This window comes from Anomalospiza imberbis, chromosome 3 (genome assembly GCF_031753505.1).
Source record: "Anomalospiza imberbis isolate Cuckoo-Finch-1a 21T00152 chromosome 3, ASM3175350v1, whole genome shotgun sequence".
Lineage (NCBI taxonomy): Eukaryota > Metazoa > Chordata > Aves > Passeriformes > Viduidae > Anomalospiza > Anomalospiza imberbis.
Window position 1 is genome coordinate 41,869,971 of NC_089683.1, and position 25,824 is coordinate 41,895,794.

The 25,824-nt window shown below is 35.1% G+C and overlaps 1 protein-coding gene across 2 annotated transcripts in view; it reads right to left on the bottom strand.

The window, feature by feature from the left end:
• ASCC3 (activating signal cointegrator 1 complex subunit 3) overlaps nt 1-25,824 on the bottom strand; it is a 249,556-nt gene that overhangs the window by 124,835 nt on the left and 98,897 nt on the right. For both annotated transcript variants that reach the window (XM_068184147.1, XM_068184148.1), the window contains exons 12-14: nt 22,270-22,446; nt 19,021-19,092; nt 3,700-3,834 (exon numbers count right to left, since the gene is read on the bottom strand). In XM_068184147.1, coding sequence (XP_068040248.1) covers nt 3,700-3,834; nt 19,021-19,092; nt 22,270-22,446 — 384 coding nt within the window. The remainder of the gene's footprint in view (nt 1-3,699; nt 3,835-19,020; nt 19,093-22,269; nt 22,447-25,824) is intronic.

The window sequence follows — 25,824 nt, forward strand, 5'->3', positions numbered from 1 at the left end:
AAGAATTTAAAGAGTTCTTCTGTCTCTTCACAGCCATTGCAAGACTCAAGACATACACAAGAAGGTTATGCAATCCTTGCTTGAGGACAGAATTCCCTCTCATTTATTGATATGTGTTGTGGTTTAGGGATGATACTCCCCAGTTTATTACTCCCCACTGAGAGTCTCCAAACCATGCACTACTTGCTTGCTTCTCACTCTCCCACAGCACCCCCTTATGCTGGAGAGAAGAACTGGAGGCACAAAAGGTGAAGATCATGGGTTGACATAACAATTTAATGGAAACAGCAATAAGGGAAGAAAACAAACAGCAACAGCAACAACACTAATGACACAGGGTACAAGAAAGAGGGGAACAATTCATGTGTGACTGCTGGAACTGGTGTTACCACACTACTCTGCTGCACCTCCATGACCAGAAGGAACCTCTTCTCCCCAGAAGACACTCCTTTCCCCCTGCCCCCAGCAATGATGTGAGTTGGTATTGAATAACCTCCAGGTCCCTCGTGGCTACTGAAAAAATTAACCCAATCCTGGCTGGAACCAGGACACTGGTCTTCACACCTCTTCCTTCTTATCTGGTTATAAATTTCTTTTGTTATTGACAGTCACATTTCTTGTTCTTGCTTTCCCAAACAATCATCACCAGCTTGGTTTCTAAGTGCATTTTACCTCATCTTCCACACTGTTTCTAGGTACTGATTTATAAGAATTTTTAAAATTCTATTGGGAAAGATTCCATAATTTCGCACATTACATTTTCATGCCTCAAGTTTCTCTGCAGGAACACTTGGAAGTGTGTACCATTAGTACTGATCTTCTCTACAGCTTTTCCTGAAAAGGAATGATGCTTACATTTTCATTTTAAAAGTGTAGTATTCCCACACAAAAATTCAAATTCTCTTAGGAGTTTGCTTAGAATAACAGGTACATTTCACATGAACCTATATAGTTGACAATATTTTACTTGCATCTTTATGAATAGCATGTAAAGCTTACAATTTAAGTACTCACTTTCATTTACCTCTCCCTTTCCCAGTTTTTTCCTCACTTCCTGAATCATGATGCCAAGTCATCACTGTTTTGAGTGAAGGTGAACGCCTCCCTATTCAAGCCATTTATTCAGTGTAAAAGCAGAGATTTGTCTGCTTCATGGCAGCTTCCCAGCAGATTACTGTGTAATTCTCTAAATAAACCAAAGACTGCTCTCCAAAAGACCAAAGTCCTAAGTCTCACTGTTTACCATCACAGCCTTCCTCTGAATACTGAGCTCAATCACTACCATGAAATTTGCCATTCACGGAAATGGCTGTCACCAATTCTTGAGCAGCAAAGTAGGGGCCTGGCTGGACTCAAAAGCAGTCTCTAAGTGTAGCTTATGAACCTCATGGGTGGCCTGAATAATGCCACTATCCCAGATAATGGTTGAAAATGAAATGGGCAGACTTCTGCCAGTATCCACTAGTAAGTCACAACCACTACATCTGCCTGGACAAATAATCCACAACAGATCTCCACCAGAACCTCCCTGTCCCTTCCTTCCTGCTCCAACCTTGAAGCAGTCAGGAGCTGCTCATGTCCAGTTTCACTGTGGGGCTCTGCACAGTCAAAGATCAGTCTCACAGAGAACACAATTCCCTCTCCTCCACTTCCCTGTCTGTGCTTTCCAGTTCGGTGCATTGCCTCAGAGATGAAATCTACTGTTATATTCACAGGTAATAAGCATTACAGCACATCAAACCACATTCGTATCACACATATTCCACATAGGTTTAGAACTTTTCTCTGTGACAGTTTCGTGGTTTCCTTTGACACAGGAATATGCTTTCTAATTAATTTAATCTAATTTAATTAATTAATGAAAAGTAAAACTAAAGATACAGGAGCTGTTTTCACTGACAGACACAGTGTGTTGGATGAATACTTCATTGACAGATATCTCACAAAAAATGCACTGCTGAAATCAGCATAAAATTTTCCTTAATTTCTTTAGCAATAATTTTGACTGTCTAAATAAGTACTAGTATTTTCAACAGCTTAATTTTTTCTGGTGTTGCCATTAAAAAACTAACATTATTTTTAATAAATGAAGAGTTTCAGTTTTTTTTCTAAGAAATCTAATGAAAAAAGTTCAGCATTAATTAGTGTTATAGTATGTCAGAGTCCAGAGCATCCCTTTGGCTGCCCCGGATGCCTCGAGACCCTGGCAGGGGGCTCAGGGACCTTGGCAAGAAGTCAAAAACACCTGCGGCTTCGATTTAAGCCCATGGGAGAGGCTGCCAACCTTATATGAGGAATTACAGGCCAAAAGGGTTCGAGTAGTGTAATAGGGGAATTGACACTGGGTGGAAAAGTAGAATTTTGGGGTTTTTTAGAATGTAATTCAGGGGTACAAGATGGAGGAATCTGGGCGTGCCCGAGCCTTTTCTTCCTTCTTCTTGTCTTCCATGTTTTGGTGTGATAGTGACACTTTTCTATTGGTCTAGGATAGGGACAAACATAGATTTTAGGTATTGGTACGGGAACTATAAACATGGTACACGTAATTTTGAGTTTATAATGTGGGAGACGCCCGGGGCTCGGAGGAGACTGCCATGGCTTCTGTACTGGCCAGACCTCGGCAGGTCAGAGAGAAACCATTATAGATAAGAAAAAATAAACAACATTGAAAACCTGGCTTCACGCATTCCAGACCTCTTCTTTGGCTGCCAGGCTAGGGAAAAAAGGACTTTCACACTGTTGGGGTCTTGCCAGCAGACCCTGACAATAGTAGAAACATGGGGTCTTCAAGTTCAGGTTTGACATTATTTTTATAATACAGCAGATACTAGCATCTGCTAGAAAAAGAGGGGCTTTTAAATATGCTATTTTATGAAATATAATGATATCAAATTACAAGAGCACAGACTTAAAATATTTATTTTATAACATAATTTATCCTAATTTCTCTACCTTTCAGAAATCTGATTCTACCAACTGTAACATCTATGCTCCATTCTTAATTACTAAGATTGAATGAATCTCTTCATATTCTCTTCAGTAGTATATAAAAAAGTAACATATTTATTAGAACTAGCAACAGACACAAGGACCTAAAACCCTCAGAAGATTGTAATTCACAGGTCCAAAATATTGAAGAGTTTATAGATATATTTGCCAGTGCAAGAAGGCATCTCCCATATGTATTAAAACTTTTACAGTAAATATCTCCTCTATGTTCACGGGGAGAAATCAATTGTGGAAAGAGAAAGAACCTTATTTTTCAAGGGATGTTAAAAAGACACTGTTAACTCTAATCTTTAGACTTCAGTTCATATCACCAAATATAAATGCCACACGCAGTACAGAATTAAGAATTGTTATGAAAACATTCTTTCAGCAGATATAATGGCATATTCCTTGAAACTGGTCATTTAGAGACTTCCTTAGCTGCAAACATGAAGGTTTCTGTCAAGTAGTGCAAGTTGCATAAAACACAATTATCAGCTTTATCTTAACAAACTGAAAATAACAAGACTTTGTTCTTCCTTTACTAATATTCCTTCTGTTCCCCTATGCACTTCAGCAACCTCATATGACTTTTTGAAGCAAAATCTTCCCAGAAGCTCAAAAATGCTGCATCTATTCCCATGCTGGACTGTCTTGTAAAAATATCAATTCCAAGACTGAAAAGACTACCAGTGTAAATTATTCACTTACCTGTTTTTCTGCTTGTCCATATTCTGACCCTTGGGGTGACAAGAAGTGACAAATATGACCATTGTTTTTTGCTTTTTCTCGAAGAGCCATTGCAGTTCGTACTGTAGCATTTCTAGCATGAACAAACACCATCACCTTTAGACAGAAAGAAAGAGGGCCAATGAGAAATAAAAAAAAGGTTTAATCAAATAATGAAAATGTTTTAATTACAAAATATTCCCTGTGGGAATGACAAAAACTAGTTAATACATGACGTACTGAAGAAAACTAATGCCACTCAAAGGCAATTAAAGGATGATCCTGTCTACATTGTATTGAATCTTTTCAAAGAGCTTTTGAGAAGATTGTATTTTTAAAAAATTCTTAAGTCTTTAAAGATAGGGAACAAATGTTGGCCATAAATAGTTCATCTTCACAAAGTACTGAGATTAACATTGATGTAAAGAGTTGTGTTATTTGACACATCCTAAATCATCTGGAAACAAATACTGGGCTGATAAACATTCTGATGCTACAACTTGGCTATGTGAGAAAAGAACAACCAATCAAACAGAAGAGAACTACTTCACAGTTAAAAGCCCACAAGAATATTACCACTGTTAACAGCAGGACCACTAATGCAATACCCAAAAGCCATGAAAACACTAATCAAATTGTTTGAGAGAAATGTTTTTACTTTTTTTCCATGCTGTTGAGAATGTCAAGAGATCTCAAAAAAAAGTTGGAGTCTTTTAGCTAAAAACAACTAAAATATTTCTTTCTGATTACTGCCTGCCATAATATATGTCTAGAAACAACCCTGTGGGCTTTAGCAACTTTGATAGTCAGAGGCACTCAGTATACATGCTTCAAGAACTGGAATTAAACAGATGGATTGGGACCACATTGAGTTCCCTTTCTCTTCTGCTTATTATGCTCAACAAATTTCAATAAATCCATCAAGTACAAACAAAAAAAGCAAACATGTTTCTGCTTTTAGTTAGCAGAGGCTTGGAATAAAACTTCAGTTATGATTTGTAAAGCTTCTGCCTACATGTATGAAAATCTCTGACACCACAGCAATCATTCATTCATTAAGACCTTACTTAGTATGAAGACAATAACTAAGAAACAAGCATTGTGTAACTGTCCTCTACCCAGAAGCCGTTCTACAATTTTCAGAGACACAATTTTCAGATGTGCAGCACTTTTCTTTGGTATTTATCTGCCACTGGTTTAATAACGTAGAGCTGAATTCATTGGTTTTTATGTATTAAATGATCACATATCAACACCTGAAAAAATTTAAAGTGATTGCATAATTGTTGAGCAAAAACAGAACTTTTCAGACAGACAACAATCTCTGTACATTCTGTTACATCTTGTAATCTCTGTACCTCAAAACAAGTTTTTAAAGAACCAGCCCTAGCTAAAAATTGACATATAATACCTTGTTGGATGTTTTTTTTTCCCAATGAGATCAGTAAACATTCATCATATATACTGTAAGACAGCAATATAGTCTTAGGAGGGTTAATTTATCCTGTCCTAACTGTGTCAGAGAATACTATATTTCAGTGGCAAAATCTCTGTGCATTACATTATGCAAATAAGTTAGGAAAAGTAATTTAGAATAGAGAGAAGTGGTTCCACAGTTACAAGCTGTGTAATTAGATCTGTACTTTGCAGTTCAAAGCCAGCTCTGGTGTATATAGCCCTAGTGCTGAAAGAGTCTGCTGCTGCTCTCCTGAAACCAAAGCTTCTAAATAATAAAAAATACACAAGAAAGGAGAAAGCAAATGTCTCTAGCTAGGTTACCTAGTCAGAATTTTCACAAAGTATAAAACAAATCAAACCTTTTACCGAAAATTTTTGTTTAAAATTCACAGCAGGAACTGCTTGCATTCCCCAAAGAGTTGAATATTCCAGGTTTTAATCTTTGTGAAAAATGTTAGTGCATCACCAAAGCACAGAGAAGTGTGCTATTATTACTAAAAATGTATAATCAGGTACTTGAAATACCTTGAAATACATTTCTTCTGCCTTGGACAGCAAAGATGCTTGGATTAACTTTGCCCACTGGAAAATACATATCTCAAACTGATATTCTCCATGATAGTCTTAAAATGTTTCATCGTTTTTCTGGGGAAACATGCTGACTCTTTCAGTCGTCTTCCTATCTTCCTATTAAAAGTGCTGGTTACTTGAATGCTTAAGTTCAGCAATTCTCTTACTGAACACCTCTCCTTGATGAGAGAAGGCCTAGGTTTTGCCAGCCACTTTGCAACATACCTTTGCAAAGAAATTAAGACTAAAGAATGAATTTATTTAATTCAATGCTGATATTAATTATGTGGTAAAGAAACAAGCATCTATATTTTAGTCTCAAGACACTGTTTGGCTTCACACAGCTAAATCCATATAATATGTTCTTTTATGTGGTTCTTGATCTGAGTACTACTTCTACTGAAAATGAACAGTTAGGGATACTGATCAATGGATTAATCTTTCCAAACATTTTCTCTCTTAAGGTCAGCATGAAAACTCCTCCAAGTATTTTACAAAACTCAATTCCTAAAAAGGTTTCAACACTTTTCCCCAGGGCCTGCTAATGGCACCTATTTATGTTAAAAACATCTACCTCCACATCATTAAATGGAACCACCTTACAGACTAAGTAAAACTCACTAACATGTAGCCTAATTCTAAAGAGTAATAAAACTGCTTTTCTCTCATGCTATGATTTCTCCCTAACTGCCAAGATACAATTCAAAATTGCAATGCCCAACATTTACAGAATGAAGAGTATATTGCATCCAAAATATACATGAAAACAACACACAGAGCTCACTAATGACTCTTGATCAAAAATGATGCTACATCAGGATATCTTAGATTATCAGATCTAGCAGTGTATAAATGTGATTTCCCATTCATCTCACCAAATCCAGTAACTCATGAAGAACTATCCAGAATAACAAAAAAAAAATAGCAATAAATAAGAAATTTCATAAGTTGACCTATACTAAAGCTTAAAAAGTTTAACATAGATATCTTATTTTTGCTTTAACAGATTTTTGTAATTTGCATATTAAAGTTCTTCCGCATAATAAACAGCACCATGGGAATGGAAAAAGCTGAACAGATTGTCACTTACAAAGGCAACAAGAGAATTTGAATTTACTTTCTAATTATTTTAATTAATGTTAGTACATCTTGTATTTAAAAGAAATATTGATATAATTTGCATGTGTACTAAGATCTTTTACTACAGAAACTGAAGGATTACTAAGCTGCCTAAAAACTTGTGCTAATGAGACATTTTTTATATCCTTCCTTTTCTAAAAAAATTCTTCACAATTTAAAGGCAGACTGCATTTACTCATCATATAACATTAAATAATGTGGATTGGAATATAATAATTTTCATTCAAGGTTGAGAAGTCAAATAAAATTCAAGAGAAATATTTAGGAAACTGTGCTGAAGTACAAAGCTGCACAATACCATACAGTATTTTAATGGAACATATTAATTAATAACAAAGAAATATATAATGTTTCATCAGCTAATCAAAACAGTAAGGTGATATATTTTGAAGTCTTGATAGATTTCCATTAATCATTCTCTAAATTTTGATTTATTCACTCAAATAAATTACTTCTGATCATCCCTGTTTAAACAAAACCTAGGATTTTTCAAAACACACTATATAATCTCATAAAAAAATCTATTTAACATCACTATCTAACTACCTTTCTATTTTGATATACTATGTTTTAAGGGGTAATAACTCCACTATGCAGATATTTTTACTATTGCAGTGTGCACTTGCTCATTTATTTATCTGCAATAATTGTACTGTTTAAAGACATGTGCCCTATAATTTCAATTTCTGTATTTCTTTTAGTGTGGAAATGCATGTTTATTTAAAATGTGACTACCCTAGTGAATGTTTTATTGTACAGTCCCATCTAATTTTTTTATTGCTTATGAATCACAGAATCTTTGAGCTGGAAGAGAACTACAAGGATTATCAAAGTCTTCCTCCTGGCCTGGCATACAACAACTCCAAGAATCCCATCATGTGCCCAAGAGCATTGTCCACATTCTTTTTGAATTCTGTCAGGCTTGGTGCTGTGACCACTTCCCTGGGGAGTCTGTTCCAGTCTGTTCCAGTGCCCAGGCACTTTCTGGGTGAAGAACCTTTTTCTAATAACCAACCTAAGTTTCCCCAACTCATCTTCATGCCATTCATGAAACTATGCAAAGGGTTCTGGTAGGGACGTTATATTGGAAATTCTTTATTTTCTCCCTATTGGCCCTCCCTTCATTTTGCCTTGTGTGTTCTACATCTATCTGTAAAAAAACGCTCTATTACATACATTTTGAAATACTATCTTAATTTTCTTAATTCTTCTTTTCTCTTAATTTTCATTTCTTAATTTTCATTTCTCTTACAGTAAGGGTATGACAAAGGATAAGTCTTTGCTATGATCTTTCCCATTTGCCTCAGAGACTCTGGGATTCCTAGTCAAGTCTTACTAGGAAGACCAAGGCAAAGAGGACATTGAACAGCTCAGTGTTACAGATGTTTTATGTCACAAGGTTTGCTGCCCCATTCAGTAAAGAGCCATCATTTTCTTTAGCTGCCTTGTGGCTGCTGCTGCTGTACTTGTGGAAGCCCCTCCTACTGCCCTTTACACACCTTGCCAGATTCACCTTCAGAGTTGGCTTTCCTAATCCTATTTCTGCATGCTTGGACAGTGGTTTTATATTACTCCTGGGTCTTCAGTCCCTGCTTTACTCTCCTGTCTGCTTCCTAATCATGTTTGTCAAGAGTTTCTTTCTCATCCACACTTGCCTTGGACTGTTTGCTTGATTTTCTGCACATCAGTCCTTAAGCTTGGAAGATCTGATTCCAGAAAATCCCCTAGCTCTTCCAGATCACCTGTCATAGGATTCTTTCAAGATTTCTGAAAAGGACAGTGTTCTCATGCAGCCAGGACAGTGCAGCTTTTTGCCTTGTTCACTCCATTAGAACCTTGAACTCCACCATCTCATGGTCACTGCAGCCAAAACATTTCCCAGCATTCAGATCCCCAACCTGTCTTTCCCTTCTTGTAAGTACAAGGTACAGCACAGCATCAACCTTCATCAGCTCCTCAATCATCTGTGCTGGGAAATTGTCATCAATGCACTCCAGAGACTTACTGGATTGCTTTTGCTCTGCTGTGCTGTCTCTAGCAGATATTGTGGTGGTAAAGTCTCCCCAGAAGACCAGGGACTTCAAACATGAAGCTTCTTCTAGTTGTCTGAAGAAGGCCTCATTTACTTTATTCCTGAGCAGTGTCTGTAGCAAAATCCCACAACAACATTGCTTATGTCTATCTACTGGCTAATCCTCCTCCTAAACTCTCAGCTGGCTCATCATCCACCCCTAGGCAGAGCTCCAGGTATCCTTGCTGAGCTCTCACACACAAGTTTCTTGCTGCCCTAACCTTGACCTTGCTCAAGATTCTGTTTCCACCCATTGCAGCACTCAGTCATGTGAGGCATCACATCACATCTCTGATCACAATAACATCTTAGCTCGGTAATTAGGGATGCAAATCCCTCATTTCTCCCTTTTGTTCCATATGCTGCCTGTAGCACTGCACAGGCATTTCAGAGAGGCACTCAGCTATTCCCATGGAAGAGGACACTGTGTCCTCTGCCACTATGTAAAATTGAAAGATATAGGGTTTTGCTGTCATTTCCAGGCTATGGATATATGAATGTGGATAAAGCAGTTATGGACTTTAAGTGGCACTGAGCCTCTAGCATTAAAATAGGTAACTCCCATGACATCAAACTTTTACATTGGAGAACTGTCAGTGTTCATGCAACAGCACTTACGGGAGGATGCTTCAAGTGAAAATTACTTGCCCACATGAAACTTCATGACTCTGCCTTTAAACAACAGTCATATACATCTTCCAGTAAAGAAAACCTGTTTGAGAACACTATAATAGGATCTGTGCTATCTTCCATTTGTAGCGTTAGCCAAATATATCACAAATTGCAGAGGAAAAATGAATAGAGTGAAAATTAAAGCAGAGGGTGAATTAAAAATAAGACAAACAAACAATACTTTACTGACTTCTACAGGTAGTAGAAATTATTCTGAATTTTAATTGACAGGATAGAAATAGAAATAGCAATAACTATTCTTGTATAGAAAATTAAGCAAGAATAGCTATTCTATTACTATGCAAATATATGTCATTAGGCAGTTAACAATTGCATTTTTGCAGATGCCAATGGACTTGAATGACAATTATTATTCAAAATTATAAGCAGCTTTTCACTGTATCTTTTTTTAGAAAAACAAGATCATGCATTAATTTGTTTCAAGCATTTCCCTTTGTCCTTTTTTGACACTAACTATTTTGACTTTGTAAAACAAAATATGTTTCTGTGGTATAATAAACTTATTTTCAACAAATATCACTCTAGATTAAGAGTTGTCATGTTCACCATGTCTCTTCTTATGTTTTCAAATCTGTACTCACATGTATAACATTCATAATACGCAAAAATGACCCAGGAGTCAATAGTCATAAGCAGATTCTATTCAGCTTTACTAAAGGAGAGGAACATACAAGATACTGGAGAAATCTTGTATCTATTCCTGTTACTTTTACTTAAGCAAAAAAAGATTAAGAAAGTTGCCATGTTGCCCGTTGCCATCTCTATCTTCTGGTTTCAGTAACATAAACCTACTAAACAATTAAAAGAACAGTCATGATTTCTTTATTTTTTTATCAGTACTGATTTAAAGACAGACCTTTATCCAGATTTTTGCTCCTAATCAACAGGTTTTCTATATCACCAGAAAAATAAAGAACTGCTTTCAAGGACAAGCAGTGTTTTTCATATGAAACTTAATAAGTTATGAACAACTTAAATGATCCATTTATTGTTAATGGTAATAAACTGTGCTTGAACAAATCGAATCTTGTTCCTAAACCCACATGCTAATCCTAGTCCTTCTCAAATTATCCTCACCTAAATAAGAGTATCATAAATACCTCATGATTAAAAGGCATGCAATTATTCAAATGTAATATATTTTGGAATCACGTTTTCAGTAGCCACAAAGAAAACTCTCAAAACCACAGAATTACTTAAATGAGAAACTTCATAGTCTGGAAAGTGATTAGAAGTATAAAGTGAATTTCCTGATGCAACTTAGTGAAAATTTATTTTCCATCCTCATGGACTCCTCAAAATACTTTATTTTCTACAACAACCTATGTTTCTGTGTATTTCTAATTGAAACCCACCAAAGACATTACCACTGGATTCTCAGATTACACCTGTTAAAAGACTGTTACAGGCATAAGGTCTTGGTGGACAGTAGCTGCCTTGGTAATAATTTATAGATGTTTTGACAAAAATCAGATAGTTTATTTACATAGTTGATACTATCATGATAAATTAGGCGCACAGATCCATTTCTTTCAGAACTACAGGGCAAGAATTTTCAAAAGCTTTGAACCACTGACAATGCTTAATGTATCTTTTGGAGTATAATTTAACCTTGCCATTACTGAATTGAAAAATAATGTGCAGCTGACAGAAATGCACAGACTTAACTTTCCACAATCTTCTAGACTGCTAATGGTCTGCAGTGTCATATCTGAAAAACAGTTTTTAACATAGAGCTACTAAAACTCATCATATATGGCTGCATGACTGGTCAAGCTGCCTTTGCCACACTTGTAAGCAGTAAATCTGCAACTCAACACTTAGGTCATCCACAAGAGGCCAACTGGCTCAGGATGTAACTATCAATTACTTAATTAAAAAAAAAAATTAGGCTATGAAAAGTTGCTCATCTGGAATTAAATTTGATTTTTTTTTTGTTTTAATGATTAAATGCAAATTCGTAATATCTGAAGAAGAATAATTCTAAATAGTAACACTTGCTACCTTAGATGGCTGTAATTACCAATACTGACAACACTGTGTAGCTGTGCAAGACTGCAGACATAAACTGAAGACCTCATGTACTCATAATTAATCAGAAAATATTAAATTGGTGTTTCTGGTCTACATAAATTCATTGTGAACACCTGAGTACATATATACAGACAAACTACTATATAGATACAAGCATACATGCAAAAACTAGCATACTGCAGTGAAACATTGCATAAAAACATTTAGAAGGGTCCCTAATTGAAGAATTATGGGGTTTCATACACATAACTTGTTATGGCATCCATTTCCAGCAATTTCCTCAGCTGTTCATAAAGGCAGATGACAAGGTGTATGTTGAAAATCAAATTAATTTGGCCAGAAAATATAGAGAAAAATAGCACATACATATCATTTGACAATAATATGAGCCATCTGGTATAAAGCACTTTTTGAAGTGCATGGCACATCAATATACTATTTTCAATTAAAGTGAGAAACAAAATTTCATTTATACAGGCATGTGATTATATTAACTATTATACCCTTGAAAAGGCTGTTATTGTGGAAATGAAGACCATAAATAAATGATGAAGAGGCAGAACATAAAAATAGTGCACCATCACTGAACTACTTTGTAATTTTGTTAAATCACACATAGAAATAGGCCCTAATTGTCCAAAAACTGCAAAAGAAAATGATCCAAAACCTCACTTCTTCATTTAATCATCTGACAGAGAAAAAACATTTTAATCAGTCATAATTCAGTTATCCTGCCAGGTCACTTTACCTTTGTGTATTTTTGTGTATTTTTATTAATACGTGTGCACACATATAAACGTAGAAGGAATATATACACATATATATGCAAATAAGCTACACCAGATGATGAAAGAGAAACAATCTGTACACATACAGAGGTACAAAAACTCAGGCTGAAATAAACTCTTTAAACGCTAAAATGAAAATCTAGACAAAAACCCCAATCTAGATGAAGAATACATGTTAATAAAATCTGTAACTTCTCAGACTTATTTGTCCAAACCATGCTATAAACACTATTTCACCCAGGAAACAAATACCAGGGCAAGCTTAATTCTCAAGGTACTAAGTCCCAGAGAGACCTCTGAAAATAATACTGTTTTATTAAATCTTATCTCAAGACATGGCTATAAAAGCATTGTCAACAGCTCCAGTAACTAAGCTTATTAAACTTTTATCTTCACACAGCTTCTGCAGCCAAATAACAGCTGGAAAACTGATAATAAAGAAATTTAATCCATCATTTTTACAGATGAAATTAATACCTGTCAAATTCACTGCTGACAATTTAATATAAGAGATTTAAATTAACTACTCTGTTTCTTTTTTAGTTTAAGATAGCTCAGAAAAACAAGATGACACTTCTAAGTACTGAAAAGTTCAAGTCAACTGTTGCACATAGAGAACAATTACAAAGTGAATGCTTTATGTGCAATATGCATCATAGAACCAGTTCTGACTATATAAGTTTAAGTACAGTTTGCTTCTGATCTGAGACAACAAAAATCCTGATTTGAAAGAGTAAATATCAAAAATCTGTGCAAGGTGAGACTTAGAAATAATTCCAAAATTTTTAAAACATTTTAGTTTTAACGAACTAAATGTGGAAATGTGAGAACTAAATGTGCTCAGTTCATTCAGAGAAAATGAACTTTCAAGGAATCACAGAAAAAGCTGAGCCAGAAGGCACAGTCATGGATTGCCAAGTCCAACTCCTAGATATTCCCTAAGTACCAGAGCTAGTAAAAAAAAAGATGCTGTCATGTCAGACTTACACAGAAAAGTCTCGAAAACTATGGGAAAACAGGAATTATTGTCTAAAAAAGGAAAAGAGGTTTCAGAAGATAAGAGAATGCCAAAGGCACTCCAAGTAAAAAACTGTCTTAAACAGAAAAAATGGCAAAGGAGCAAAGTGCATTGGATATGGAACCAGGACTGAAACTTAAGATACCTGTGAGTGAAGATGAGCAACAGAGTATTGAAAGTCAGCAAAAAAAACCATACAGGAAAACAAGGTGCAGAGAGAAAATGTAAGAGACCTGCTGAAACAACACCAAGGGCAAAAAAACCACAGGACTTCTTTTGAAGGTTTACATATTATCAAAGAGAATCACTTATAAGAAAAAAATAACAAGAAAATGGAGAATCAAAAGAGGTGCATAGTCTGGGGATAGTGGCAAAAGAAGTGTTTTATGACTAGTTTGAGGAAGAACCTCCTTCAAAAACTTTCAAGGACTTCAGCAACAACTCTTCTAATTGATAATACAAGAAATTTATGGCATTTTTTTCATAGAAAGAATTTCAGACCAAAAAAAAAAAATAAGAAAAACAAAGTGTAAAGTTCTGACTCATAACAGCAAAATATTTAACAGGTGTTGAGAGCAATGGGAGAAATGTGAGATCATCTCCTGGCCACCAAACTAGTAAGATAAACCAGCAAAAGCTCAGTAACAGCAGGAGACATAATGGATATGAATTTACGAGGCAAAATGAAAAATAGTTAACTCCCTAGGATACTAACTTAAACAACTGAACCTTGACAAAAAGAGCAGCAGTTCAATATATTAGATAAGGGAATTTAACATGAAATCAAAATTTACACATGATATATTTCAGAGGAATAAGCAAAATCTTAAACATACTATGTTATTTCTCAAAACTCCTAAAAATACTGTTATTTCTCACATCACAACATGACAAGGGTGTCATGTTATTGTCATAAATTGTTAAGATAAATACAGTATGATATGCATTGTCCTAAACTGTTATTGGAAGGAAAAGATTAAAAGTGGAAGAATGATGAGGAGGATGGTAGATTCACTGAAATGACCTTGCAGCTGGGATTGCCTAGGCCTGGAGATTAACAGTATGGGAAATCCCATATATTATGTCCACTCCTGTTTATCCTTTGTCTGTTTTGCGAAGTAGAACATCTCTGTTGAGATAACAAAGGTGTTCACAGAGACTTGGAGGCACTCTCATGGGCAAGCCTGAGATTGCTGTCCTGAGAAAGAGATCAAAGGTCAGAAAACATAAAAAGCACAGGAAGACCCCAGTAGGGTGGTACAATATGTGGTAAAAGGGTACAAACAGCAGCCCCACTGCCCATCTGGATGGGCTGAGCCTGGCAGGGCCTGCGCTGCCCCTCGTGTGTCTCTGCTGCCCAGGAGCTGCTTCAGAGTCCTCCATTTAGACAGGCAATAAAAAAAATTAACTCTTCGCATTTCAGCCTGGGTTTGTGGCTGTTCTGGCCACCTGCCTGTGCTGACACACACCTGGCCAGAAATATAATGATTCAGTTTATTAGAAAAATGATGCTGACAAGTGCAGTCTTCAGTCACTGTCTTTGCTGATCTCATGAGGTTCTCCACAGGCTGTCCCAGACAGGTGCTACTTGCACCCCAGAACTTGTAGCCATTAGATGCCCTTTGCACAGGGCTGTAAAATTTGAATTTTTTTTCAACTTTGAATCTGACAATCCTTTTGGTGGATGTGGCCCACTACTGGTGACAGTCTGAAAAAATACAGCTGTAATAACACTGAGGGAATGATAATTTTCAGTCCCTCAGCCATCACCTAGTCTTCAAGTGAAGAGCATCCCGGAAGAGAAATGCTGGAAAAAATACTCCACCTGCAACTGAGCATGGAGTCATATTTTCTGACAAAGGGTGCACATTTTTTTTCTTTCTTAATTTAAAGTATTTTGGTTTATTAAGAGGTAGAAATAAAACTCTGACAGTGCAAATTAGTCCAGGAAGCTTGAACATCTTTTTAGATTATATCAGAACAATATTCAGTATTATTGAATATTGATAATTATATCAATATCATTGAATGTTGATAATTATATCAACAACAATATTCAGATATATTAGATATATCAGAACAAAATTCAAAGTATGACATGAAAACAAATATTCACCAACTAATACCAAGCATGGAAGGACAGTCCCAGAAAAGCAGACCTAACAGCACCACAGGTTCTCACTTAAAGCTGTCTTAGGAGGTAGGACCTGCCAGAGAAAACTTCCAATGGATTTCTACACTGTTAGTAATCCTTCCAAATGAGCACACTGATTTGAAAAGTACTTGGAAACCTTTGGGACATTTTCTGATCTTCTTCAGTCACAACAGGAAGTTTTTATAACAAAAACCCCAGAAAAGTCAGTAGGGCAAGCCATTTATCAAACTTCCTCAAGTTAAACAAGAGAAGAATGGTGCTATAAGACAAATGTTATTGTTTCAGTTGCATTTGGTAATTCAAAGTGAAGCCTACAAATGAGGTATCTCATCAGTTTGAGCAGATGGATCAAAATTAAAGACTGAAGCACCAATTCTTAATTTCCCAGTAGCCAGGAAGAGCTGGAAGCCTTGCAGAGGATGAATGTTGAAAAATCAACATAAAAAACTTCTCTCCATCTGTCAAAACACATGCCTATAGAATGCAACTACTCCTACCAACCTTAGCCTTAAAAAATGGAAATACACGTACATCTAATAAAAAACACATGGATGTGTAACTCTAGCCAAACCTCACACTCCAACCTACAATATGACAGTGACACATCAGCATGAATTCCATAAGAGTACATTATTTAGTTCTGCTATGATAGAATTCTTTGAGAATGAACAGAACAATAGATGAATTAAATTCATTAAGACGTTCCAAATACTCTGATCAAGATTCTTAAAAGAGACAACATTTTGAAAGCTTGATGGCCACAGGAAGATCTACATAAACTTAAGCAACTTTAGTGAGGGCAAGTGTTTTTCTCTGGTTCTGGTATTTCTTTCTTGCATTTCAGTATAAAACAGAGCAGAGGTTTTAGGCTCTCTGGAACATTGCTAATGAGATCTGTGTCTGTCATACATTATTGCCTGAATAGATATAAAATCTCAAGCATGTCCTGAATGTCATACAGATACACAACACCTATGGAAATTTTTTCTTAAGTATTTGGGGGAAAGAGATAAATACATCTTTTAAAGAAATATATTTAGAAGCAATCACAGCTTTGTTAAAAAGCATATGAAGTTTGCACATATATAATGTTAATAAATACAAGTTTTTTGGATAACACAAGCTAAGAAAGGTAACAGAGCATGATGATAACAGCCTATGGTGAATGTGGACACAAGGTAATGGGTTTCTGGAAACTCAGAAAATCAAAGGGCATTCTCAAAATTGTGAAAAGACACCAAAGAAAACCTTTCTACTGTGATACTAATCATATTTGCTCATAATATTCATCTTCCATTGTGGGGCAGACATCTCAATGTAGATATATCTACATGACCCTTTTTTTATTTTTCACTTTTTAAACATCTGCAGTTGGTCTAATGATTAGACAGATAATTTGTTATAGCACATTGATTAAAAGGAAAACTCCCAATTTTTCATGTAGTGAAGTACTACAAATTATAATTAGACAATGAGCTGATATGCTTGATTCTGCATTGTCAAAGCCTTTATACTGGTACTTGTATATAATTCATTTCAGGTTATGGTATTTTGTTTAACAAATATCAAGACCAATATGAATTAAATAGTCCCAAGAAAGTCCAGTGTAACTGGTTGCTATTTACATGCTCTAAATGCAACTTCTGCAACACAGCAGAATGAACACTTTCAAACAAAGAAAATTTACAACCATATGAATCAAATTAACCAAAGTTTCTGAAATCAAACCAGCATTTATATAGCAAGGGGAACCACACTTCTGCTTTGTCCAAAATTATATGGCTGTTGGTTTGAAATACAATTTTCAGAAATGGAGATCAGCAACAGTGTCCCTTGCTGAAACTGTAACATTAAGCAGACTACAGTTCTCTTCACCTCTTAAAACTGTAGCTCATGCCTTAAAACAAAACACTCACGCATTCAGCTACTAGCACAAGATTTAAAATTATTCTCAAGAAAAGCTACATAAACATCTTCTACTAGAACTGAACTACTTACTGTACTTGAATCTTTTCAAAGAATATCATATATGTTTGCAGTCACTTTTTTCCTCAGCGTGAAGAAAAGAGAGGGGAAGAAAGGTGCAGTAAATATGCCAAAACAGCATACAGACTCCCTGCTGGGAATCCAAGATACATTACTTAGATACTACTGATTTAAGGACTCTGCCACTTGCACTTCAGCAAGTGAAAATAAACAAAATCAAAACAAGAAATGAAAGATAAGAAACTAAATGCACTTCAGTTAGCAATTTGGTAATGTTTTTGCATAATTGACAATGAGGAGAAAACAAACAAAAGTTCCCTTGGTGCTGCTAAAAAATTTAATTAACAGTCTTCACTCAGGAAAACAACAGTATTTCCATAAGTAATCTTCATGAAAGTTTTCTGAATGTAACAACAATAACTGATATCAACAAGAGAAGATAAGTGAAGAACGGAGTTAAAGCAATGCAGTGGGGCAGGAAGACTAGGAGGCTGTTGCTGAAGTATTTTTTCCCTTCCCAAGTCATAAACCAACTGTCCATCTTTCACAAAACACAATGAATTTTTTTGTGAAAAGCAAAAAATGTGCACTTCTTAGCGCGACTGTACAGGACAGAGTTTTCCCCTTTTATATAAATGTTATTTACTGAAAAGTCCCTTCAAGCATCATCTAGCACTAGCATTTGTTCTTGCTTTGAAGAGGTGCCATACCTGCTTTATGTGCAAAGTTCTAACAAAAATGAGACATTGTGTGGGAGTAATTCAGGACCACAATCATAACAGAATGAAAAACTACTCAGGCAAATGAGTTAGGCCCATATTCTTAGTTGAGGGGAATGTCAAACTTGAAAATTCACTGCAGAAACCTCTATTGTAAAGCGAAATGAAGGATTACTTCCTCTAAAAAGAAAAGGAAACACAAAACCCCAGGACATTTCAAATGACATATGCCGAACCCTTACATATGATGTCTTGAACGCTGAGTAATTCTCATCTCTCATCTCTAATACAAAAGACTAGAATTTGAAAGATACAGGAAAGGCTAAGAATAATTAAGTGCGCCATTTTTGATTTCTTTAATCTTTAAGTGTACCTATTGTAAGGTATCTAAAGTACTGACCTACACTGCCTTGTAATTTTTAAAGAAGTGACATAAATACACATTAGTTACTTTATGGATATATAAAGTACTGGGAATTTTGACCTCTGTTAGAAGCTAACACTATTTAGTCAGTTTATATTTTCTTGCATGCTGTTTCCATGAAGTGTTTGTAGAGTTAGAGGCTACCTCTGAAGTGACATATCATAAAATAATAATTCTTAATACATCACTGCGATGATTTAACTTTTTATGTATGTTATGAATGGAAACTAAACTAAAAAATAAATACCTGGTGTCCAGCCATTATTTGCTTTAGCACGTTTTCATAACATACTTCATCCATATGATTCAGCTGCTGCACCTGAAAAACAAATATCACATCCATATTAAAATAATCTCTATCTTTATGGATTATTTATTATGTATCAAGCAATTTAGAGTGATCTGTGAAAGATAAATTTGATTACGCAATTAAATTTACAGAATATCAATTCCCATTCCAAGAAGAGCATTTCGCTTTTAAACTCAGAAATAAACCATGAAAATACATAGATAAAGTATGAGTAAGGGCAGTTAATACAAAATGTATTATGTGACTTTGCTGGTGTTTTTTAATGACCAAAGAGAAGTAACCCAGTTCTTTAATTTATCTGTTTCATATTAAGGAATCTTACTTCTACAAGACGTTGAGGAACTATCAATTTAATAGATCTTATCTAGAATTAAGGCTTTCTATTTGGTATATAAAAATAGTTTTCACATTGCATATATATGTATTTTTTTTTATCTCCAGGAAATTACTGAGAGTTTTTTTGCCATAGAGAACAGAGATTTCTTCAGAGTTGGGTCATGCACAGAGAACATTGTGAGCACCATGTAGAGAGTTTCCAATTATAAATAAATAAAATGTTTAAGAACGATTCCAGTCAAAATAAAGAGTATTCTTCAACCTATTTGAAATATTTTTTCCCATTTCTTCAATGCATTACAATATAAATAGCATATATCTACTTGAATACATCTCAGTATTAACATTGTGACAAATCAAAATAAATAAAGTCCAATATCATAGCAATAATTCCATTCTTCATTCGTGCATTCGCATCTTATAACCAAATTGTTTTGGCACAAAGAAATGTTCTACAAAAGCAAAGCAGGTACATATTTCAAAATGGAAATGCAATACTTGGACTTAATACTAGAATAGATGAAAGTTGAAAAACAAAACTTTAAACAGCTTTATAGGTAAGAGAACATTTGTCTTTGAAACTGTACAAATATAGTAATAAAAAGACAAGACAATATGGGCATGTGTGCTAAGACAAGCACTCAGTCTAATCATTCTTAAATTGAGAAGTTAGCATTTCACCAAATATGTTTTTTCAAATAATAGCAAGTGAAAATCATTAAGGAGAAACTTACAAGAGCAGTGTGTAAAGACACGTGAACATATATACATACATACACATACTATAAAGTTAACTTTACATATTCTTTGCATTTTTATCTAAAGACAAAAACATAAACATGCATAAAGAAAGAAGACTGATATTAAAGAAAAATACCTGACATTAACAGACTTCTTGACTGAACAAGTCAAACCTTAGTCTTGGTGCCATATGCTCCAAGAACTTCAACACAGAGAGTTTTAAGAGCTTTTCTGGATAACTTCTATGCATAATAAATACATCATGAAGTCCTTGCCTTTGAAAGCTTGCCTACAGTTTGCACATGGCTCTGTAAATTGCTAATCAGCTCCAAATTTTGGGGGAGTTTTTTTTTTTGGATGCAGGATTTCAGCAAACTGTGGCAAGGCATTTACCTGTAGTAACCCTCAGTCTTCTATCTCCTTGCAACTCATTAGTGTGCCTATAGAGCACTGATTGTGCTTGCTGATGGTCTGCAATAACAGCTTTTGATCCTGGACTTTTTCTTACATTGCTTTCCTCCTCTCATGAAGACCACAAAGATGTTGATATTGGCAGTAATTAGGCAGCTTTTGTATTAGTATTATCCTGAATACAATCCTTTTTCAAAGAGGCTTAATACTTCTGTGTTTTGCTTGCTGTAAAGTGTATTATCTTGATTGTAAAATACATTTTGCCCTGTGAAATTGTAATGACAATCTTCTGAAAAACAAAAGAACTCCTGGCTGTGGTATTATCAAAACAGTCTGCCAGGTATTCACATTTCAGAATAACTATTACCTCCTAATATTTCCTCAACTCCTTATGCTTCTTTAGAAAATTACTGGTTTTTAAATAATTTCAAATTTTACAAGATTTATTTATATTTTTGATTTTTTGAATCCTAAATGCATTCTAAAGTGAGTATGAAGAAAGGGAGTATTTTCTCTTTTCTTACTAGATAGTGAAAATAAACTAAATATTAGAATCAAGAACCAGCGAAAGATGAATTGAAAGTAACAGCAAGTAAGAGTGAAGGTATTAAAAGCAACTAATGAAGATTAAAATATGCAAATCATGGTAAGCACCATATGGTAAACTAGTCTTACGCATATAGATTTGAAACATCTCCCTACAGTTGTAAAATAAGTTCCTCTCCTGCACTGCAGATGGAATGACTACTTAAATAACCTAGTAAGAAAGGCAATGTCCATTTTTACAAAAATTAAATAATATAATATGAATAATAAAGCTACGAAATTAACTTTTGATTGAAAATGTCTTGATTTCTATTAATTTACATCACAGGTGAAGAATATTTTTTGAAAAGTTTAACTACATAAACCTTAATTATAAGATAATGGGATGCATGGGAAATCTATGCAAAGTGATTGTATAAAGTCTTGTATTTTAAGAACTATAATTTACATTTCAAGTGTCACTACACTAATGATTTTTAATAGGAATATTATACCTGACTATTGTCTTAATGTTTCCCAAAATGAGCAATAGCACAAAGAGTAAAGAAGCTTATTTAGGGATTACTTTAAATACACTTTCTATCAAATACATACATATGATAATTAATGGCTTTGCATGCTAAGGTTTTTCACCAGTAACTGTACTATTAATGCCCATTGTTTTTATAAAGATATAAATAGAGATTGTTATTAATAATAATAATAAGAATAATAATAATAATAATAAATAATAACAAATACATATTTTAAAAATTATTTTTCTTATAGCATTCCTCATGCATCCATACAGCCAAACAAGATGCACCACATGGAAACCTGAAATGAAAGAGGCAGAATAATCAGCTGCTAATGTGACTCTGCAGTTGAAGGTGATGATTTCTTCAAGCAAAATTTAGCAGTGAAGAAGAGGCAATGCAAAGTTAAATAACTTTGTATCTAACTGCAACAAGGCCTGCTTACAAATATGGTAGACTGAAGAGAGAAGATTCTTAAAGCACCTTTCAATTATGTAGATCTTTATACAAAAGAAAATATGCTTCAATAAACACCCGGGATATAATAAACAAGTACCCCATACACATACAAACATGAAGCATGATGAAAAAGAGACCACAAACAGCAACCCTTTCTTAGGCATTCACGATTCCTTACCTTATTGGTTGTCTTGATCCCTATAAAGGTTTGTCCCAGAGGTACAGGTCGGAAACGGCCATCAAAGTAGAATAATCCAATGTAGGGATTCACGTGTAGAAATGTAGCAACATCAAGATAATTGGGTAATGTAGCTGAAAGGCCCAAAATCCTAATCATGCTTTGTGTAGATTCAACCTATTAAAAAATAAGACAAACTGTAAATTTTCCAAGTGCTGTAAGCCAAGGAATCAAGCACAGAGTTTTAAAACATCCCTTATAAAACATTAATGTGAAAGAAACAGTTAATACTTTCTACAAAAGGTGAACAATACATGTGAGTTGGTGATTATCCTGTATTGAAGAAAACAGTGTATTCTGCAATTCCACCAAATCTTGCTTATTCATCTTTCTATTTTATTGTACTTTTACCCTCCAAAAGGTGAGCTACTCATTAACTGACATGGAGGAACAATAGCAGAAAACTGGCTTTGTTAAGAAGGGATAGTCCAATTTATAGGCAAAACTGTGACACATGATTTGGTGGCTGTTCTTCCTTACTCCACATCAGACCACTATTCTGGAAAGAAAAACGAATCTAATTTGTGCCACTCCTCCATCTTAGGTTTTTGCTTCCACTACTCTCTTAGACATTGTATTCTAGTTTTCTGTAACTGGCATTTTATTCTAATTTCTTCTTTTTTAAAGTCTTTAATTCCTCAGATGTTTGGTTTACATGCCTTCCCATTTAATAAGGGACAGAAATGGTGCTTTACAACTAAACATTGTTCCATACAAAAGCCTGCATATTATATGTATTTTCAGGTAATTTTCAAAAAGAATGAAAGCACACAGAAGACCTGAATGAACAAAGTACACAAGAATTTTCCCATTTCCTTCTGGAACATTAGCAGCTGTGTAGGCTGGCTCACAACTAGCGTAATTATTTAAAACCAGAGTTCACAGTAATTTTATTATAAAGGCTTTTTAGACACTGTAACTGAAGCCATATTTAACATTCTCAACTAGTCTCAAATGGGTAAATTTCTCAAGATGAGTAAGGCTGGTAAATTCCACCTGGCTAAATCCTATTCAAAAAATATGAGGCTTTACTTAGATTTTGATTTACTCACCTGTTTTGAGTTTAAGTGAAAAGAATGCAATTTAAACAGTTAAATAAAAAGTTTTAAAATAGATGATTAAAAATTAAATGGAGAGCATTCTCAAGGAAGACAAAATAATACCACACCATAACACCATAACCCAGACCTGAAGAATAGGAAGCACATCAAAATATTAAACTAAATCTTAAAAGGAACCATAGACCCAAACACCACAGTCAACAAGCAGACAAAGTAAACCACTACATTGCCTGGTAATAGACATGTTCTGTGGCAAAATTCTGGACACTAAAACTGTGACTGCAAAAAACTAAATGACACAGAAAATCTGCGGACCAATTCTGCACTTGCACTAGAGCAGTTTTCCAAAGGAAAGCTCCATGTACAACAAAATCTGATATGTAAATGCAAACTGGGACAAATGAGATTTCATTTTCTGAAGTCTTCCAGCCACAGGGAACAAAAGCAGTGTTCAAGAGCACAAGGAAGTTTTCTCACGTACACAACTTTTTTTGGCTGGATTATGTGATGACCTAAGGGCTGCAGTCATCATCAAGCACACAGTTTTGAGGTGTTCAATGTTTGAGGTTTTTTTGAGAGGTGGGGGAGGTGTGCCGAGTGTGTTGTTTCCTCCTTTGTCTGTTTGGGCTTTTCTGGTTTTGGCATGCTCCCATGGAGTACCACATCCTTCTGCACTGACCTTAGTGTCTGCAGGGGTGTTTCTCATGGCTTTTCCCTCACAACTACTGCACAGTGTTTCAACCCTTTCTTAACCATGCTTTACCAGAGGTGCCACCACCTCTGGCTGGTTGGAGCCCACTGTAAGTGGCCACATCTGGCTTGCTGAGCCACAGCCATCCCTCCCCAAGGCCACAGTTCAGCCCCCTTTGCCAGCACCTGGGCATCTGTGGTGCAAATGTCTTCATTTACTTACTGCTTATACACTCTATTTTGAAGTTTGAATCTGTAAGCACAATTACCACTTGCTGATGTATGTACCCCGTAGATTGTTCACAATTGCCTAATAAGTACAGCAATCTTAAAGTGTAACTGAGTTCCCACCTGGAAAACATTACTTGATTTTGTTAAATTCAATAACAATATTTTTTTCAAATCTCCTAACAGCCTGAAAGCACTAGTTTGAAAGTATTCTCAGTTCCATCTGAAGGCAAGAAAGCATTTCAAGTATTTAAACAATTAGCAAGAACACTGCTTAATAACCATGGACATATATATTTTTACAGCAATTAAACGTAAGATTCTTTTCAAAGATTTCTTTTAAAATAAAAACAGTGCCTAGAGAACAGTTACAATTTACTGAGAGTTGCACACTTTCAAAACCTTAGTAAAACAATGAACTCACTTAATGTCACTGACCTGGCAGTTGACCCTGGAGCTAAGGAACTTATTGAAAACCCCGAATTAACAGTCCACATGACAACTGAAGCTGACAGGTAACACAAGCAAGTAATTAAGATTACTAATATATATAGAGCACATTTTTTTAAACCCCTTCCACTAGACCAGGTTGTTCAGGGCCCCAGCACTTCAAGAGATGGGGCATCCACACCTCTGAGAAACTTACTCCAGTGCCTCACCAGCTTCACAGTCAAGAACATCTTCCTAATATCCAAACAAAACCTACTCTTAGTTTAAAGCCAGTCTCCCTTGTCTTACCACTACATGCCCTTGGAAAAAGTCTCTCTTCAGCTTTCTTTTAAGTGCCCTTCAGGTACTGAAAGGTGAGATGACCCAAGTGCCTTCATTTTTCCAGGCTGAACACTCCCAGCTCTTTCAGCATTTCCCCAAGGAGAAGGTACTCCATCTCTCTAATCATCTTACTAAGTCTCTAAATAATTCCATCAATTTCCTTAAGTTCTTTCCAGGCCATGAAAAAAAAAAAATCTTTATCTTTTTTACCATCTACTTTTGCATTTGCTCACCAAAAATATATTTAATTTATATACGTGTATAAAATAATCAAGATGAAAAAAGACGGACAATTACACTAAAATAAAAAATGTATCATAACAATCCTTCCAATTATTTTATGTCCAGATCAAATTCAAACTGTAAACTAAACACCTATTTCTTTAGTTTATGTACATCATCACATGCTGAGGGAGAACAAGGGGCTTTTATTATTTTAATTATACATGGTAATATAAAAACAGCAGTGACTAAAACTGTGTTAAACTTAAAAAATAAAAAAACAAGACTACCTGAATATGCAACCATAACATGTTTTTTTTTTTTTGCATTTTCTCTGTGATCATAATTCAGTTTCAACTATGTATCTATTATTCATCTATCCAAGCACTATAGAAGCTTGATTTTCCATAATGGTTTTTAGAATTCTAACACATTTTTATAACAGAGTTCTCTGCATTCATTTTTCAAATACTCTTCTGATTTCCCCTTGAGGAGCAAGCACAGACATCTTTTACTCTCAGGT